Raw genomic sequence first — 21,437 nt, forward strand, 5'->3', positions numbered from 1 at the left:
CATTTGGACCAGTGGCAGAGGGAGGTGTCCTATGGCCATCACTTTGCGTATGACTGCTCTCAGTCGACGGTCCTGTCGAAACGGAACAGTCATTCCAAGCTGCTGCACTCTCCTCCACAAAGCTTGGTTGAAATGAAAGTAACATCCTCCAATCCTAGCCTGTGGAAGCTCTGTCTCGATTGCACTCTTCAGGCCAATCTCAAAGTCACATATGACATTTTGTGGATGCCAATGGTGATGGGCTATTCTCCTAGTTGCAGCCTTCACAGCCTGGAACACTTGAAGGTAGTGCCCAGTTGTTCGTTGTTCCATCAAGACGTGGACAAGGGGGACAACAAAGCCATGGATGTCCCCCAGTATGTTAAAGACCTGTGTGTAGGGACGTGGACACGATCTGAATGTTGCATCCATGTAAACCGTACGACAGCGTTGCAGCTGTCTCAGGTTGTCTTCTGTGGCAAAAACTGCTACGCCCCAATCGTTGTCTTGATGTATGAGGAACTGGTCTCTGCCCCATGTCTCAGCCCATGGACCTCGGATCCTTACATTATCAATTGAAGCTGGGATAGGGGGCATTACTCTTGCTCTTGCTCTGACCATGCTAGATCTTAGTGACAGGAAGGGTTGAGGTGGTGGTTGCCTGTCTCCTCCACCACGGACCTCACGGCGCCGCTGAGCTACCAACTCTGCATTGAAAATACGCCTTAAGGGTACACTGGGCTCCCTTGCTATCGCTCCATTCACCACTTGGCGAAAATCTGCATTTCTCACCATTTCTGTATCAGGAGCATGGTTGTGTCTAAAAACTGCCAGAACTTGGATGTTTGGATTGTCTTCCTCCACATCAAAGACATTGGTCCTCAGTACAGCCCGGCAGTTTTCTCTCCAACACCTCCACCTAATGCTGTCTTGGTTAGTGCTGTGTCTGTGGTATCTGAAATCATTCAGTGCCAATATTTTTCCTCCTCTGTCTCCAATAATTACTCTAGCCATTGTCTTTCTGACTAACTGAACAAAGATATAAAACTGCCTTGTGTCCTCTTTTTGTCAGGAAAGCTAAAAACTTGACCCAAATGCAGGTAGACTCAGATTTGAAGTGCAGAAAGTTTCTCCAGTACTCTAAAACACACACTGACCAACTGTCTGAAACAAACAGTAAAAATTCACAGGGAATAACTAGACACAGGTGAAACTCAAAGATAATCAACACAGGGATAGGCTGGGGCAAACAGGACACAGGTGATACAAATTAACAATAATCAAGATAGGTGAGACAAGACAAGACAAGACAAGACAAGACAAGACAAGACAAGACAAGACAAGACAGATAACAACTACAAAGGAAGTCAGGAAACACAAAACTATACTTCAAAATAAGATATAAGAACAAAATACACTTTTAATGAATGGTGTAATATGTTGTATAGTCCACCAAGGCTGACCTGAGAAATGAAGGTCAAATACATTAATTTCAAGGTAAATGCCATTTAGCTACAGTGGAGCCTAGCACCTGCTTATTAGATCAGTGGTTCTCACCTTCTCAGGCCACAAGCCCCAAAATAATCATATTTGAACTGGGACATTCAACTAGACCATAGCAACAACATATTAGACAATAGCAACCACCTATTCGACCATAGCAACCACCTATTAGACCCCAGAAACCGACACTTTACACAAGCAACCACCTGTTTTAACCTATTAGACCTTGGAAAACACATATTAGACCCTAGCAACCATTCCCTGCCATTTTCAATATGCCATGCCATTTTCGGGCCACTAGATGGTGCTGTTCAATAAACTATGAGACACCATTTTCTCTGCTCTCTGGCCTGCCGCAATGCATATTCTGTCAGACAGAAACCAGATACCATTATTCAGTATTTTATTTCATTTTTTCATGAATGAATGCCCTACTTTGTCATTCTGTCACACAAACATAGCAAAAATAGCCAATCTACAAGCTCAAAATGTGTACAATTATGTTAACTTTATTCACTTTGGACCTAAAAAAAAATATATATATTTTATTACTAGTCATTAAGCTACTAAAGTTATTCAAACGGTTCATCTTAGCATATTTGGAATTGTGACAGCTGAAATCAACAATATATCAGAATTCTGATGTTACCCTGTGGGCCGCATTAAGTGAAGATGAGGGCCACCAGTTGTTATGTCACTGGTAGTGTCCACAGACCTCCTATGACACACAGAGTAAAAGTTATACCATATTATAATAAGCATTAGTGAAGACCAATTATATGATGATAGTTGAAAATGGGTGAAGATGTCTTTCAGCTTGTATAATTGTAGGCCTATTTACTTTTGTGTGTAAAACACTTCTTATCTGCTTTATAAATAAAGCACCTGGAAACTGCAGATGATGGCTAATGTTGATCATGCCTCTGATGAAAAGGATATACCCAAGGCTAATTGCCCAGGGCCCACCATTACCAGTGCCCACCATTACCTGCATTTTTTGTTTGTGCCCACCATTTCCTGCATTTTTTGTGAGCGGGGAACATAGAACCTTTATTTGGTTTAGTGGGGAACATAGAACCTTTTTTTGAGGAGTGGGGTGGGGAACATAGAACCTGGGGAACATAGAACCTTTTTGGGGGGGAAGTGGGGAACATAGAACCTTGGGAACATAGACCCTTGGGAACATAGGTACGGCCCCTGAAATAGCAATAGGCCTATGACATGAACAGTGGTATACTGTTCATACGTAAATACTACATTTATTTGACATTGTTACAACTTTAGTTACTAGTTCCTTTGCAGATGATTCTCTCCTTTGCAGAGAATTATAATATTAGTATAAAACATAGCCTACCCATTTTCAAACATTTTGTACTTTTGGTGCTTTAAGTAACCTACATTTTGATACCAATCCTTTTTTTTTGTACTTTTACTCAAGTACATTTCAAATTCTGGACTAACCCTTGCAGTTTTGATATTTTTACTTACATAAAATATTTGAGTAGCCACTTTTTCCGCCACTGATGATCACTCGAATGAAGATTAGATGGAATCATGCATGGATTTAAGAATCTATGGCTATAGGCTAGGCCTATCCGCATCCCTGCGCGTGCCCGTCAATCGTCGTCCCGTATGCGATAGCTCTATTTGAGCAACGTTTCTCCAAGTGCCGTCATTGTCAACTTTAAATGAAAGTAAACAGCGCCACTGTGTGGCCAATTCTTTGTGTGGCCTTTATATGTTTGAGCTGCTCATCATTTATTGATCACTGATCAGCCACCCTTCTCGTGTAACTGACTGTCGCACAAGTTAGTTTTATATCGTGTGATGTGCGCTCGAAAACAAAAGAGAGTTAACAAGATCAATTTATGATTGAGATTCTGACTTGTTTCTACATGCGCGCACTGTCGCACAGGCTCAGCCACAGACAGACCCATAGACTGGGCTCAGATCGTGCCTGTGCGCGCATCCCAGAGAGGCGTTCCCCAAGCGGTTTGTGTTGTTGGATCTATTATGGAACCTAGATACTGTTTGTAGGGAATACCTTGGAAATAGAATATTCCGTAGATAATACGAAACCTCCATGGCTCCATCCATCCGCTTTTTATGGAGCCCCTCGTTATTTAAACAGTAGGCTAGTAGACTATTTCAACTACTTCAAAAGTAATATTCTAGAAAGGAAAGCAATAACGCATGTTTCTCCTGTCGAGCTCCTAAGATGTTTGTCAAGCTAACCCTCTTGTGCTTATAGCTTATAGCGAACTATCCAACTATTGTTAAATCATCCATCATGCGTTGTGTGGTGTTCAGAATGACCCAACGGGTGTAAGATAATAAGCATAAAGACGCTGTGATGAAGGATCGATTTGGAGAATTAACTGCAGCTGTAAGTACGACTAATCGATTGGATAAGCGCATGATTGGTCTACATATTAGGCCTATGTGTTGTTGTTGTTGTTGTTGTTGTTGTTGTTGATGACAGTTATGAAAACAGTAAAATAATATTATTATTAATAATAATAAGATATCTAAAAGTATCGATGCTGTTAAATGAAAACGAATTTGATGGACTTCAAACTCAATAACATCCTGGCCTGTTGCACCTACTCATTATGCAGAATGTCCCATTTCACAAGCTTTCAAATATAGCCTATAAAATGTATAGGCTTAAAAATCATTTGAAAATAGAAGATCTACAATAAGCTCTACAATAAGCTCTCATTTTCAAATGACCAAAATTGATATAGGCTAATAAGGCTCTGCCTGAAGTGGCTAATGTATGTTTTGTAATAATAATAAAAACATCTACGAATTAACTATAGTGTTCAAATAAATGTAGTGGAGTAAAAATGCAATATTAGAATCCTTGAATCCTACTTTACTTTCCACCACTGGGTATAGACCTACAGTATGTGTTGTTGTTGTTGTTGTTGTTGTTGTTGTTGTGTTCTACTTCAAACCACAAAACATCTCATGCGTATTCCCCATACATTTCACTTGAACAGAACAGTACAAACCCGTTCTTGCAACAGAACAGCACAAACCCGTTCGAGGATGATGTCTCGGTCACAGTGGACTTCATGGAGTGTTTTTTCAGAAAAGTGAGTATTTATTCCATGGCTAGTAAATGACATGTATGCAATCATCCATCTATCCATCTATAGTGATGGTTTGTTTCCTGTTTGAACGGTTTAGGTGGATGAAGTCAGGGGGCTCATTGATAGGATCTCCTACCAGGTGGAAGAGGTGAGGAAGGTCCATAGCATGATCCTGTCAGCACCCAATCCGGATGACAGTAAGTTTTCTACCATCAAGAAGCCCATTCGCACCCAGCAACATAAATAACTAGAACTGCACAGCCAATAGACCCGCCCACTCTCTGAGTGGACTGCAAGCTCCAGCGCAGAGTCTGAAATCAGGCTACTGTCGAGTGCCAACTTGCGTCATGTGAACAAGTAGAGTAGGCCATGTATGTCCTGCTCCAACAGAGCACGCCATGAGGTGCGCTCACCACTGGCATCACCACTGGCCTACCTACCTACCTATCTACCTACCTACCTACCTACCTACCTACCTACCTACCTACCTAGTACCTACCTACATACCTACCTACCTACACTATACCTACACTATACCTACCTACCTACCTACCTACCTACCTACCTACCTACCTACACTATACCTACCTACCTACCTACCTACCTACCTACCTAGTACCTACCTACATACCTACACTATACCTACACTATACCTACCTACCTACGTACCTACCCACCTACCTACTACCTACCTATACCTACGTACCTACCCACCTACCTACTACCTACCTACATACCTACTGTACCTACCTACATACCTACCTACCTACCTACCTAGTACCTACCTACATACCTACCTACCTACCTACACTATACCTACCTACCTACATACAGTACCTACCTACCTACCTACACTATACCTACCTACCTACTGGTACCTACCTACCTACCTACTACCTACCTATACCTACGTACGTACCTACCCACCTACCTACTACCTACCTACCTACCTACCTACCTACCTAGTACCTACCTACATACCTACACTATACCTACACTATACCTACCTACCTACGTACCTACACTATACCTACCTACCTACGTACCTACACTATACCTACCTACCTACGTACCTACCCACCTACCTACTACCTACCTATACCTACGTACCTACCCACCTACCTGCTACCTACCTACCTACCTACATGCCTACCTACCTACCTACTGTACCTACCTACCTACCTACCTACCTATCTACCTACCTACACTATACCTACCTACCTACCTACCGGTACCTACCTACCTACTGTACCTACCTACCTACCTACCTACATGCCTACCTACTGTACCTACCTACCTACCTACCTACCTATCTACCTACCTACACTATACCTACCTACCTACCTACCTACCTACCTACCTACCTACCTACACTATACCTACCTACCTACCTACCGGTACCTACCTACCTACTGTACCTACCTACCTACATGCCTAACTACCTACAAGCATCCAGGGTGACTGACATGTCGTCACTCACTCACAGATCTATTACGTAACAGGGGAGTCGATTGGAATTCTGATGACATTATCTCTCAAGATCATAGCAGTGTTTATCAAATAGTGAAAATCACTCATAACCGGGCACCCGCTGGCCTAGTGGTCCAGGCGCATTCCACATAGGCTCGAAACCTTCGCTGCATGTCACTCCCCCGTCTCTCTCTCTCCCTGTTTCCTGTCAATCTACACTTCATCCCTAATGTTATACCAGTTATGACAGCATAGATCACAATAACTCAATATCTATTGTACCTATCTGATAGCAGCATTGAAATCCTACAATAAAAAGTAGGTTAATTCAGAGATGTGGGGGAGGAGGGGGGCAGTATTTTTTTTAGATGCTGGCCAGTGGTTACTCTGCTTGTTTAGAATCAAGCTTGAGGAGGGTTGTTGTTTCAGCTGTAAGAATCAATCACTGGCCTTGTTTGGGAGTCACAACTGATCCAGTATGGAGGCCTGAGAACCTGCCATAGACAAAGACCCTTCAGAGACCCTTCAGTTGAACCCATTCATTTGTCAAATGTTACAGGAAGTGTGAACCAGACACATGTGCTTGCAGGGGCGTCACACAAGGGGGGAAAAGTGGGACTGAGTTACTAGGGCCCAAGACCGAGTGCCGCGCTGCTCCCATTCATGGGAGGCCCGCAGTGAATCCATGTTCCCAGGGCCCACAATTTGGTGCGACACCCCTGTGTGCTTGATGATTTTTAAAGCATCCGTGATGTTGCACTGGTCACCATGGGGAACGGAGCAGGCCTGCGTTTTGTTTTTTGCGTTGGGGAAATATTGCCACTGGGCAGTTGCCAAGTTACATGAAAAGATGAATATCTTTTCCAATATTTACATTAAGGAGAGCTGCATTGAATACATGCATACAATGTCTCTTCAAAGGGAAAACATATTTCAAACACCTACCGGTATTTATTTTGTCTTGTTTTTTCCCCCTCTCAAATCTAGCAACAAAGGATGAACTCAACACATTAACTAACAACATCAAAGGCACTGCCAACATTGTGCGAGCTAAGTTAAAATGTAAGTTTAACCATAGCGTAATTTCTCAGTTTTCTTTTTATACTGTATATAAAATGATGTTTGTGTTCTCCTTAAAGCTATGGAACAAAGCTTGCCCATGGATGACATGGCTAACAGAACCTCAGTTGACTTCCGAATCCAGAAAACTCAGGTCAGGACACTAGCCATGATTCTGCGTTTTGTCACAGATTTTAGGTAGCAGTAGTGAAACAAGGGATATTGTGTTCTTACATTTCTTTTGCTTTGCAGAAGATACGTTATTTGATAGCTTAGATACATTGTCAAAGAACAAGTTCAAAACGCAATGCAAGTCAAGACCCAGTAGGAGCGAGATCATTTAGCATTTACCTCCAACCTGGTCGCAACCTGGTCGGTAGTTTTCACCGACCGGGTCACTAAATCTACCGACCGGGTCGCTAAATCTACCAACCGGGCTGCAAAATCACCGACCAGGTCGCTAGATCTACCGACCGGGTCGCTAAATCTACCAACCGGGCTGCAAAATCACCGACCGGGCCAGGTCGGTGATTTAGCGACCCGATCGGTAGATTTAGCGGCCCAGTCGGTGATTTAGCGACCCGGTCGGTAGATTTAGCGACCCGGTCGCTGAAAACTACCGACCCGGTTGCAACCCGGTTGGAGGTCGCTAAATGATCTCGCCCTCTCTCTCAAGACATTACATGTAACTGCTCATTTGTCATGTGTGTACATTACAGAGGTGCCTTTAAAAGACCTACACTACAATCTCTCTCCAGGTTTTAAACAGTTCATGGATTCTTTTTGGTTTTGCTTAGGTTGCAGGAAAAAAAAAAAGTGCAAACATTTTTTTTGACACAATGCCCATGTAGCTGGTAAATGCTGCCACATCCCCATATTTCAGCCAGATGGATAATGATGTTTGGCAATATGCTAAACCCACCAGCCACAGCCAAAGATTTAGCGCCTCGCCACTGTTTAGAAATTCCCAGCCTTGTTGTAGGCCACAGGGGTCTGTATAACTGGAGCTGTTCTGTCGTTATTTATTGCAACATTGTGTTGCATTGTGGGTTATTAAATCATGAGATTGTACATTGTGAGAGAGCCTTTGAAGCAGAAACCCCTCCTCTGTCCTAACATTGTGTTCGCTCTCCTTTCCACCAGCACACAGTGCTATCCAGGAAGTTTGTGGAGGTCATGACGCAATACAATGAGACTCAAGTGTCCTTTCGGGAAAGAAGCAAAGGGAGGATCCAGAGGCAGCTGGAGATAAGTGAGTGACAAATGAAATGTTGCTTCAGAACAACACGCCAGACAGGCAGCATCCTTATTTAAAACATGTTCTCTTTGATCCATCTCTTTTATTCCGTAGTGCCAGCATTCTTTTTGTCACGCCAAACTAAAAGCACTGCAAACTAAAAACTGGTGTCGGAATCAGGGTAATGTTTATTTAACAGCACTGGCTTCGATTTGGGTTAAACCCTCAAAACAAAATGTTGTAACTTTTCTTTTTACAGTTTTATTGCTGGAGATAAATGTATAGTGACTTCATCATATCACAAAACCCTAATTTGGACAAAAAACAGGAAGGATACCCCACCTAGGGTTCTCCACTCAGCACCTCTGGACACCAAATCTGTTGATAAATAGTCTCTGGCAAGGATGGGATTTTAAACAGTTATTTCTTTCAGGATGTCAGCCATTTTGGCACAAGAAAAGCCATTCAATTCTGATGGGAGAGTTTTATTCACTCTAAAGTAAAATTTATATTTATCACATACCTCCCTACGCTAGTCTCCAATGGCCGTTTTTGATACTAGTTATTTAAAATCTTCTCCAAGCCTTGAATTGGGTTTGCCTTTGCCAGTAGTCTTAAGCCCTTGAAATGGTTGAGGTAGCAATTATACAGGAGGTGAATATAGCTTATACAATGTACGAGAATGCGAGAACTACTCAACTTCTTCCAGTAATTTCTTACCAACTCGAAGTCTCAAAGTTCTTTTACAGGCATAGGGATTACCAGCACTCATGGAAATATCCTTCAGGTACTTTTTTTATTAGATTGGCATGGGTAGCAAACAAATAAACGACATTCAGCATAACGCTTTTAAGAAGTCTTTGTGCTGAAAGATTTTTTTTGTTTTTGTTTGCTACTCAAGATAATAGTCTACTTGCCAGCCCATAGAGCCCCATTGTGAACCCGGACATATTGAGTACACCAATGTTTTATGTTAGAAATGTTGAGTATGGGTCCCCAGCATGTAGAAACTGCCGGATGCTAACTTGCATATGTTGAGCAATTTTCATAATTTGCATAATTCGATTTATTTAGCATAATCCCCCATAATAATGGATAATATGTCAAAAACTGATTGGCCGATTTGAACAATATTAGAGTGGTTTTGGGGGTTATTGAGGATGCTGAATCCATTTTCTAAATTCAAAATGGCCGTTTTAAACCGGAAATGGCCTTATATCAACTTAAAATGGGGTGATTTTGATACTTTTTTGTTGATTTTCCAGTTGGTATATGGCCATTTCCGGTTTAAAACGGCCATTTTGAATTTAGAAAATGTCAGAAATGGATTCAGCATCCTCAATAACCCCCAAAACCACTCCAATATTGTTCAAATCGGCCAATCAGTTTTTGACATATTATCCATTATTATGGGGATTATGCTAAATAAATCGAATTATGCAAATTATGAAATTTCTCAACATATGCAAGTTAGCATCCGGCAGTTTCTACATGCTGGGGACCCATACTCAACATTTCTATCATAAAACATTGGTGTACTCAATATGCCAGGGTTCAGATTCTGGCAAGTGGACTATAATCTAATAATTTCCAGTGACATTTCCGTGAATCCTTCTGACTGTAGAAGAAATTAGACGACACACATGCATCATGTACCTGTATGTTATGTACATATGGGAAATGACTTTAGTGGATGGCGAAAATAGGACAAATCCCCACGGTCCGCATTAATGACAGTCTCTCCCACTTTGCAGACGGAAGAACTGACACAAGAGACGCACGCCTAGCTGTGTTAGTGTTGCCTAGGCAACAGGCAGAGGGCAGAGGGCTCCGAGGCCTGTGTAACAGTAGTTCACCTACGCCTTTGATCCAGTCACACGATCCCATGTACCTGTGTCTGTATTGCGCTGTGTGTGTTAAGTCTATGGGTGATCACTTAACTAGCGCTACACTTTCTGCTTTCTACTTTCTGTATGTATAATAACAGGGTCTTGTTTGGGCATGTTTCCCTCTGAGGACATGCCCTTGTCTGTGACACAGTCAGCTGCACAGAAACCTGTGTCCCTGGGGGAGTTTGTTGTACGACTAAAGGGATGACAGTGGGGGAGAACCGATTTTCTTTTTATAATTTCACCAGCTGTTTCTCTAGTTGCCATTTTATCCTAATATAAAGTAATCTAATATTAGTCACACAAACAAAAACATTAGACAAGAAAACTAGAGTCTGTTATTTAACACAGGTGATCATTTTGTGATGTCTTATTCAATGGTATTTAATGTGAGTTGTGTCAATTAGTGTCTTTTTGGGAATTATTTTGAAGAAGTTAAAGTAACTTTAACTCCAGGCTGTAACATGTAACCCTTTGGAAAGTAACACGTACAGAATCTTCAGCAGAGTCAGTGATGCATATATGACACCACCATGACACTGCCTCGATATGTAGTCTCACAAATACAATATGACCCGGAAATTGTGTATGATCCACTTCTTGTGGTGCTATCGTCTCTTTGATTTAGCTTTTGTATTTATGGCTATTCATTTTCATTTCAGCTGGAAGACTGACCACCAACGAAGAGCTGGAGGATATGCTGGAAAGTGGCAACCCATCAATCTTCGTATCGGACGTAAGGTTCTTAAAGGACAACTCATGTTTTAGATTAGAGAAAAGAAAAGATGAAAATAATTTACTGCTATCTATCGTTTAGTGATTATAGTGATTATACCTCCCCTTCTCCATTGTAAATATTTCTCTATTACTATTATTTCTATTTCCCTTGTTATTTAATATTTTATGACAAAGTACTGTGTTCTATCCGTCTGTCTTTCAATGTTATTTGAGATACGATACATACTGTTGTTCCTGTGTAAATAAGCCGAAAAGCTTACTAGGATCTTCTTTTAGTTGACCTTGTACCAGTGACTTGTACTGTCATTAAACTGTACTTTTATCCTATGCAAACCTCTAATAAATTCTTCAATCAATCAATCAATCAATCAATCAATCAATCAAACAAACAAACAAACAAACAAACAAACAAACAATCAATTAGATTTCATTGTGTGGTGGGGGCATGTTCTTCTCATTCACTATTCAAAGGTGAACAACTAGCTCCATCTAGTGGGGATGTGTGAAATAACCTCACAGTGAGTATGGTTGGAACTGGAAGTAGCCTACAAGAATACATTTGTATTGGCCATGCAGCAAATGATTAAATCATTTAGAACTACAGAATCACCTGCCTGGATTTCTTTTTTACCTGAGTTTTGGCTTCACTGTGATTCCATGATGTGGACAAGACATTGATTTCAAAATGTGGACCACACAAAAGACCATTCCACTTCTTGTTGCCACCGTCAGGTCGCAGTTACTATCAAAACCTCCACCCGCTGTCAGTCAGTCTGTCTGTCAGTCACACATCACACGTCACACTTTTCCCTTACTCATATCTCGCCCCCGTTGCCCCGATCCATGCCAAGTCTTGTCATCAACATGGATCTGTCCCATTGCCTTCTAAAGTTTGTGTATGCAACCTTACGGTCGGCTTATCTCCCGATTGGGGAGTCTTACTGGTACTAGTTAGTCACAAATAAACACTACAGATTATTCTGATTATGAATATGAAATCCAATAAATATTGCACATTCTGTCTTTTTTTCTCTCTCTTCAGATCATCTCTGATTCTCAGATCACACGGCAGGCATTGAATGAGATTGAGTCCCGGCACCAGGACATCATTCGCTTGGAGTCCAGCATTAGAGAACTCCATGCTATGTTCATGGATATGGCCCTGCTGGTAGAGACTCAGGTAATGGTTATCTCCAGTGTTGTAAAAAGTACTCACATTTTATACTTAAGTAAAAGTATCAATACAGCAATATAGAACTACTCCATTACAAGTAAAAGTCCTGAATTCAAAATGTACTTGAGTAAAAGTATGAAAGTATTGGCATCAAAATGTACTTAAAGTAAGTAAAAGTAAAAGTACAAAATGTTTGAAAATAGCAGATTTACAAGCTCACAACGCGTCGCATCGCGACGCGTTGTGAGCTTGTAGATCGGCTATTTTCAAATAGCCAAGGGATAAAATAAGGCTAAAGTGGTTAATATATGTTTTTTTTTTATATTATAATGTATAACTGCAAAGTAACTAGTAGCTAAGGTTTTCAAAAAATGTAGCGAAGTAAAAGTACAATATTTGGATCCGAGATGTAGTGGAGTAGAAGTAAAAGTATTAGAAATTGGAAGTACTCAAGTAAAGTACAGATACCTCAAAATTGTACTTAAGTACAGTACTTAAGTAAGAGTACTTAGTTACTTTACACCACTGGTTATCTCTTAGAGCAGTGGTTCTCAACCTGTGGATCGGGACCCCCAGGGGGGGTCTCCAAATTATTTTGTGGGGGTTCCCCAGATGATTAACTTAATGTGAAACATTGTTTTCTCACTCAACAGTAAACAAACCAACATGAAGTTTAAGTGTTTAGACAGAGGGTATCTACACATTTCTAAAGTGACAATTTAAGGACTTTCTAATACCTCTAAAATGACAAATTAAACATTGGCCAAATTGTCAAATATTAGAGGGAGAAATTGTGAAAATAGCCAAAGCTTACAAGGCCTTGCAACGTTATACAAAATGTAATTCCTCAACTCTTAGTGCTTGTCAGGGTGGGGGTCCCCAGTTCAAAATTAGGATTATTTTGGGGGTCGCGGCCTGAAAAGGTTGAGAACCACTGTCTTAGAGCGATGTTGATATGGGTAAAAGAGCTTCCTTCACCATATTACCTTTAAAGCAGGTAGAACATTTTAATACAACTTATACAATTAGGGTAGTTATATTTTATCTCCTTGCTCTTCTATTGCGACATTTACTGTAGATCCTGTGTCTAGGTGAGACATGACCTTTGACGCGATCCCGTTCCTGGTTTGACACAGATTTTGGACTGAAGGTCAATTCAATTTATCCCCTGAACAAGCAGGCAGGCTCTAGTTGCTCAATGGTAAAGATTTCAGCATTTGCACAGGAGACCTGGTTTCAAATCCGGGGTAGAAGAGAAAGGTTACATAGTACAGCTTTAAACATTGTGATTCAACATAAGCATAATTAGTTAATCATAAACTACGGTATTTTTGAATGTCAATTCCTTGCTTGGTCTTATGTAATAGTGAAGTATGTAGAAAGTAGTGTTTCTATAGTATGTCTGGCATTGTCCTCTAGCACTCTGTCCTGTTATCCCTGTAACATGTCTGTCAATGTACTGTATGTTACCGTACTTTATGTTGCTCATTTGTCTCTTCTCAAAAATACATCACTATGTGGGTTTAGAGAAATGTCCCAATAACAAATACAGTATAAACTATTGACACAGTCTTAACACATGAATGTACTAACCTTTACCCACCCTACAGGGGGATATGGTCAATAACATTGAAAATAACGTCTCCAATGCTGCTGAATACATTGGCCGTGCAAAAGAAGAGACTAAAAAAGCAGTGAGGTACCAGAAAAAATCCCGCAGGGTATGTGCCATTTCCTAACCAACGGTCACACACTGGATTTTTCTGGTCATTAGCCCCTGCATTGTATGACAACGAATGTATCTTTCGCCAAATTAAGTAGTCTACTTACAAAAGATAATTAATTAACAAAGAACAAGTTTGTAGACTTACGTAGTTAAAGTGTCAGCGGTCCCTTTTCATATAGAATGTCTGATAAATATTGCAACTTATAGCCGAGTCTGTTTCTGTATTCACATTGTTGGTTCTGCAGTACAGTCCTATTTTTAGGGTAAGGTGTGTAATTAATGACTGCCTTCTATTCACTTGGCAGATGTACATTATCATTGCCTTTGCTCTGTTGATCCTGCTTGCTGTCATTGCACTAATTGTTGGCCTGTCTGTTGGACTAAAAAAACCTCCTGTATGAGAAGCGCTCTGACCCACTGCCTGAGTTACGGTAATGACAAGCCGACATTCACATTGCCTCGTTTCCTGAGTACAACATGCATTCTAGGGATGGGACGATAAGCAATATTATCGTTTATCGTGATAAAAAACACTCACGATAATTGTATCGTGGATATTTCATTTATCGTGATATCGTCCTCTGTCATGGACTGGGATCAATTCACCTTTTATCTGCCGAGCTGCAAATCCGGTACCACTTAAACCCTCTATAATTGCTAAAAGATACTTATACGTACTTGATACAGTATTTTTTTCACTCTTACAAATGTCTTTGCCAAAAAATTGCCGATCTACAAGCTCACAACGCGTTGCGTTGCGACGCGTTGTGAGCTTGTAGATCTGCCATTTTTTGACAAATGTTCCGCCCCAGGATAATGGATATTCATCATCGCGATAATATCGTAACTCACGATTTCTTTTGTCACAATAATTGTGATATGACATTTTCATATCGTCCCATCCCTAATGCATCCACTTTTCACACTAATCCACTTTCCATATTTTCAACGATTTACTTATGGTTAATATGCCTGTTGCAGACTAGTGTACCCAGCAAGGCCTATTGTAGATAACGTTTGGAACAGACACATTGTTGACTTATCTCCCCATATTTACCCTTCAACAGAAAATGATATACCTTGCCATGTGTGGGGCAGCAAGTCTCCTCCTTTTACTCATCATATTAGTAGGAATCTTTGTGTGATGGATTCAGCAGTTCAGGAGCTGAGAACAGTCTGCTGTACCCTTTAAAGCAAACATCCCGCAGCAATCTTCAACAGCATTACGAAGACAATCTCTCGACCACTACAGAGAGTAAGTGTGTATGATGTGAATGACCTGACCTACTTGTCTTTATACCAGTGGTAACAGACCTCAGAATGCACTGCTTTTCTATACTACTTTAAGAGATGTTACTGAGCTGCTCCTAAATAACAGAGACCAGTTGGAGAATGTCTGGAGAGTGAATTTGCCAACTGCTAAGTGGGATGTAGCAATATTGTTGGACAATGCGTGAAAAGAAATAAGAAGGAAAAAAAGTATGTAGCATCATTTCAACATTTGCCATGTCACAGACATTTCATTTTGTCTTTGTTTTAATAGGAGAAGGAAGTGAAAATGTTTAATCATTTCCTTTTGTCTGTTTTCCTTTTGAACTATTGGACTCTGCAAACGTTCCATGAAAGTCCATTTTAAAGTATCCTCTTAGCAGTTAGCACATCGGTAACACTTTAGAATAACTTTCTGTTATAACTAGTTAATAGATCATTCACAAACTGTTACTTTAAGAGGTAATAATTACTTGTTAAATGTATGTTAATTATTCATGATTATAGTTTAAATATTTAACTGATCACAACTCGTTGACGAATAACTTTCGTTACAAGCCTTGCTGCCAACTCACGCTACTTCTCTAACATCCATTGGTTGGCTCAGCAGCAGGTTTGAACAGATGATGACACCATTATTTTTTCAAATGAAGCTGACTCTGAACAATGAACGGGTGATTTTTCCGGTGGAGTGGTATTTATTTATTTATTTTTGTCATAAAAGTATTTATTACTTTTACATTAGATAATTCACATAAAATACAAAACCAAGGAAAATACCCCCTTCATTCTTATATAATTATATCAATAGTGATTAATGGAACAAACCTTTAATATACAAAAATAAATCGTCCCATACTTCCTGGCAATCAAATATTCATAAGATGCAGCCTCAGTGTTAAGTCCAATCTGCGTGCCCCAGTGTGGAAGATCTCTTCCAGTTTCTCAATATAAGTCCTGCAGTGATGAGTGCACCATAATGTTGGGTAGACAAAAATGATGCCATCTTAGAATTAGTGAAGACCAATTGAAGAGATTGTGATCAATTCAATATTTATTAGGCATAGTTATAAATCCTTAACACACATTTAAAAGGCATTTATACAGTAACTACCACTTTGTGAGAGATCTATTATAAGGCATAGTTATAAACCCTTAACCAACTATTTACAAAACATTTAGCAAGTCATTAGTACTGTAACTCATTAACTATCAGTTTGTGAATGATCTATTATAGTAGATAGTTATTCTATAGTGTTAACGAATACAATGCCATGTTAGCAAGCACCCTTATATTTTTATAATGTTTGTTTGTTTTTGTGGTCTAATATAGTTAATGTTAAAACAGAAAATATAAAGTTTAACATAAACTTCAAACCACTCTTCATTTTGTATTGACCTATGTGTGTATATTTGTGTATATCTTTATTCTTCATATTAAATGTATCATGATTATCATCAGGTAAATTAAAGGAATACTAGCTCAGGCCTTTTCTCAAAAGGTTTTCAAATTATAATTCCATAAATGTGTGTGTCCACCATTCACAATAACACTAAATTGTGCCCACATCTCTTGAAAGAATTATATATCAATCAAATGGCAATCATTGCTTTACTTAATGGTACAATTATCCAATACATTTTTACCTGTTTGCTCATGACCCCGAAAGTGCCTTTTGAATATTTCATACTGTACAGTATGTATGTAACCTCTTATGTCACTGTATTTGTAGTGTAAAATGTTACAGTACATTTGACTGTTATTTCAAGTACGCACATTTTGATATAATTCACTGTATTTTATAATGAAGTAAAATTATGATATTATAAAAAAAGCAGTCATAGAATTTATTTTTATGTTTAAGGTTGGATATTTCCACAACCAAAGTGTAACAGACTAAGGTGGAGTCTGAATGGGTGAGTCTTCAGATTGGGGCGTAAATCTGGGAGTGAGTTCTAACTGCAATGGGGAGTTTGTTCCACAGTTTGGGAGCCAGATGGGAGAAGAGTCTGGGACGTGTGGAGCGTTGTCTCAGATGTTTTAGGGAAGTTTCAGACAGCTTCCATGTGTTAGCTGAACTGAGTGAGGGGGATTGTAGGGTTGGATCATGGACTGGGGAAAATTAGCCAAAAATAGCAGATCTACACGCTCACAACGATGTATTGTGAACTTATAAATCGACTATTTTTGGTCAGGAGATTTGGTGTAGACAAAAAGCAGTCCCTGAGTTAATTCAGGTTCAGTTTACCAGATCTATGGGTTTAAGTGGTTAAGTGCCATAATATTTGGAACTATGGACTGTTTGGAGGGAAACATAAACTGCTGTTTACTTCTAAACTAATGAGCACTTTGCACAAATAGACTTCTGTGTACTTGTACTTTTAGAATTCTTCTGGAATTGGATCAAGGAAATCTTCAGCTATCAGTTATCAAAACCTTTACAAGGGCCATGCAAATTGACTAGTTCATTGAGCAAATTATCTGCAAATGTCAGATCAAGGGATATTATGGTTATCAGGTCAAGGTCTAACACATGAAATCATATTGTTGCTGCGTTGTTTTAAGAAACAATCAAGCCTGTTTTTCCTCTGATTAAGTCACTGGTATGATACATTTCACAGAAGCTTGTACAACTTAAGGACCTACTTAGAGAAAAACTATTATCAACTATCTTTCGGCTTTCGGCTATCAATGTTTATAATGATAAACCATCAGTGCCTAATAGGAGGTAGAGCGTCAGTTTGGGAACTGCTCGATGGCGCAGTGGTAAAGTCCCTGCCCACCATCATGGAGGTTGTAGGTTTGAATCCACCATGGTGCTTCCGGCTTTGTCGGGCATTAATACGAACACAATTAGAAGCCAGGTAGGGATACTGGTGTCAGCAGGGAGTGCTGGGTGGGTGAGGGAGTTGTAGGACGATCATGTCTGATTTTAATGTTTCAGTCTGTTTGGTAGTTTAACTAACCCACTGTTTCTCAAATGGGGGTATGTGTACCCCTAGGGGTACGCAGAGGTACAACAGGGGGTACTTGAGAGAAATGGAAAATGTAAACATTTATTTTACTGTTATATTTAGTGATAAAACATTGTCACATGTATGTGAATGTGCTGCTCCGTAAAGCTTTAAACCAATTGAAGAATGTTGACTAGCACACACACAATACAATGTTTTCAACATATTGACATCAAAACTGGACTTCTGATATCAGTATTTTCTAATCAAAATGTTGTTGTCGATTAAAGGGGGTACTTGGATTCAGAAATCAGACAAAAGGGGTGCTGAAGCCCAAAATGTTTGAGAACCACTAAACTAACCTGCCAGAGAAGGTGTCTGAGGGCCTCCCCATCTGCTGGTCTCAGGGCTTCCCAATAACACTGGTGGAATGTTCCCTCTACATCCACCAGGGTGATCTGGGGCCCACATGTTGAAGGCAGAATGGATATTTTCTGTTGAGATACGGGCGGAAGGTCTTTGCCTGCTTGTCTGAACAGATCAGATCCATGCTAAGGATTTGGGGCACATTTGAAAAGCTGATTGCTAGATTATAGGTTAGGTCGTCCGGCCAATCCTGTGGCACTATACCAGGTTTTCATCTTCCCTGTGTGCTTTCAGATCTGAATCAGGAGGAGGCTGGTAACATTCAGATGGACGGCTTGATGGAGGAGTTGGTTGTGTATGTCTTTGGCCTGAATCCTTCCTAACTTGAGGCTGTTATTCTGTAATGTGAGCAGCGTGCTCTTGAGCCGTTTGGGTGAATTGAAGAGAGGCTTGTTAAAGGTAGAGTTTAGTGGCTTGTGGTCTGTTTCTGCTGTGATCTCACCTCTCACATACAGATAATAGAGAAGAGCTGACATAATAGTCAGAAACATCTTTTCGATTTACACATCATTTTCACATCACAACTGGCTAACCTTCTTGTGCTGTAGTAGACAGGAGCCATGTCCTTTCTAGCCTTGGTACCCAGGCTTTTATTTTCATTCACCTTATTGGGCAATTTATACAACACAGTCAGTAGGCATTGGTATTAAGAAATGAGACCTCCTCAAAGCTTGATAGTGACCTGGGCTCAGTGCAGATCCTTTGTTTCTATGGCTGTCTGACCAATTGACTATCCTACTAATAAATGACTGAATGTCTGTCTGTCGGTATCGGATGTCTGTCTGATATAGACGCTTGCTGACATCACTGACACTATAAACTTTTTTTATAAAAAATAATTAGTCCTTTTTTATTATTATTGTTATTATTATTATTTCTTGTGCGTTATTGTCTATTGTTCCCTATTTTGTTGCTTTTAATTGTTTGTTCCATGAATTGTTTGAAATGTTTTTGTTTTTAACTTGTACAGCACTTTGGTTCAGCTTGACTGTTTGTAAATGTGCTATATAAATAAAGTTTGATTGATTGATTGATTGATAAACGATGCCCAAATTTGGAGTGACTGACATCACTGATATGTCTAGCTCCAACATTACTTCTGAGACCCTTTATTCCCTTATTTATATACTGTGCACACCCCATAACCCAAACTGCACATAATTTGGAGCACATAATTATGTTCGAACGGGCAATGACCATTCGTATAGGCTGTCTCTCTCATGTTTATCTGCTAGAACATTATGTGAAGATGCCTCCACTGGGGATCCTCTGTTGTTCAACTGAAATGTAACTCCTCCTGGTAACGATTCAATTGGGCCATTAGAAACCTAATCAATCAGGGGCGTTTTTATGGGTGGGCCTGGGTGGGCCCATGCCCACCCATGTAGAAAGCTGGCCCACCCATCGATTTTGGCAAAAAAAGGTATTAAAGATCCGCTGTCACGCCCCGAAATTATAATAGTATGATACAGTAGGCCATGTGGTCTCTGTCCAATGTGGATCCTGAAACAGTCTGAAACTGTCTCAGTGTAATCTGCAGAAAACAGTACAAACTACATTTTGAGATGGCGAAAAGCAGAGACCCCTGTTGTCAGGTGAAACCAGTGAAAACCTAGGCTTAAAGTTTAGACCTGGGTACATTTGCTTTAACATAAAAATAATTTTAACATAAAAGTAAAACATTTACTTCGACCAGCAAAAAAAAAACACTTTTTGGGGTAGAATAGAAATATGCTTGCCACGTCTGTCAACTCCACAGCCAGGTGGAGCCAAATGATGTGTGTGTTCTTATTTTAAGGTTAAATGACAACTCATGTGTATAGTTTTAAAGATACAGGGTGTGGTTCATCTTACCCACAGGTTCATCTTACCCTGTTTTCCCCCTAAACGTAAAAGCAAAAGAGAAACTGAACTCAGTAGAGGCAGTATTTCTCCAGTGAACAAGTGAGCTCTACACATTCTCTGCTGAGAATTCTTCTTATACGTTTTTGCCTTGGACATTATTTGTCTGTAAGTACATGTAAGTTGTAGTTATGACTTGTAACAGATGTTATAACACCGTGTTATTGTCCTCTGTTATTTTAAAGTATAGCCTATACTTTATTTTAGGTAAATGGACAAAAAGGTGGGTCTCAGCGCTCCATTGGGTCTCTGGCTGTTGGCGCTGTCTGGCATCTGCATGGCATCAGGTAGGTGATGGCGATTTTACTGGGGGACTGTGTGGAAATAGTATTACTGGTCAAGATAATTATTATATAATAATATTTTGCCCTTTTCTACATTGGTTTAATATTAGGACATCTGATTACTTTGAGACTTGAGGCAAGTCACTGGACTGTATTTCGCAGATGACAACAATTTTACAATAATATGTATTTAGGACATTTAATACTAAAATATTTTTTTCACAGGATGAAATAAATATGGGGAAAACATATGCCTACAACATACAATATTTAGACGGACCAGTATATGAACCACCAAATAATTGATTAAAAGATGATATAATGGATTCTGTTATTTGGAAATGCTAAATATCATACTAAAAATCTTGGACAATCTAACTTCTGGAAAGGCGTCATTCAAGATGACGTCTGCAATGGCTGCCGGGAATCCATTGAAAAATTGTTTAAATTATTTGGGGGTTCAACTATATACAGTAACTTGTCTAACATTGGAGTATCTGCAAACAGATAATTCGGGCGGTAGGCCAACTTGTTTGCGATGGTTTCTATAAACCTCATGCACATACCTAACGCTATGTCACCAAGTGCAGCATAAGTGCACAAACCATGCCTGAGCATGAGCCTGATTGTTTTCAAAGAAGATGAACTTTTTCATGCCAACAGAATTTCTCATTTATACAGTAGATTTCTTGCCAAAACCACGGTTGCTGTCTCTCTTTCTCTCATTC

The 21,437-nt window shown here is 39.9% G+C and overlaps 1 protein-coding gene across 1 annotated transcript; it reads left to right on the forward strand.

Annotated features, from left to right (window-relative positions):
• Positions 1 to 789: 789 nt before the first annotated feature.
• LOC308294941 (syntaxin-2-like) lies at positions 790 to 14,274 on the forward strand (the record flags this gene model as incomplete). Its single annotated transcript, XM_080737880.1, has 10 exons — positions 790 to 912; positions 4,488 to 4,583; positions 4,678 to 4,777; positions 7,038 to 7,112; positions 7,190 to 7,263; positions 8,253 to 8,361; positions 10,898 to 10,971; positions 12,016 to 12,153; positions 13,758 to 13,868; positions 14,179 to 14,274. 10 exons carry the CDS (start codon positions 790 to 792, stop codon positions 14,272 to 14,274), a joined length of 996 nt encoding a protein of 331 aa, XP_080594006.1.
• Positions 14,275 to 21,437: the final 7,163 nt, after the last annotated feature.

The sequence above is a fragment of the Nannobrachium achirus genome (assembly GCF_963921795.1).
Source record: "Nannobrachium achirus genome assembly, chromosome: 12".
Taxonomy (NCBI): Eukaryota; Metazoa; Chordata; class Actinopteri; order Myctophiformes; family Myctophidae; genus Nannobrachium; species Nannobrachium achirus.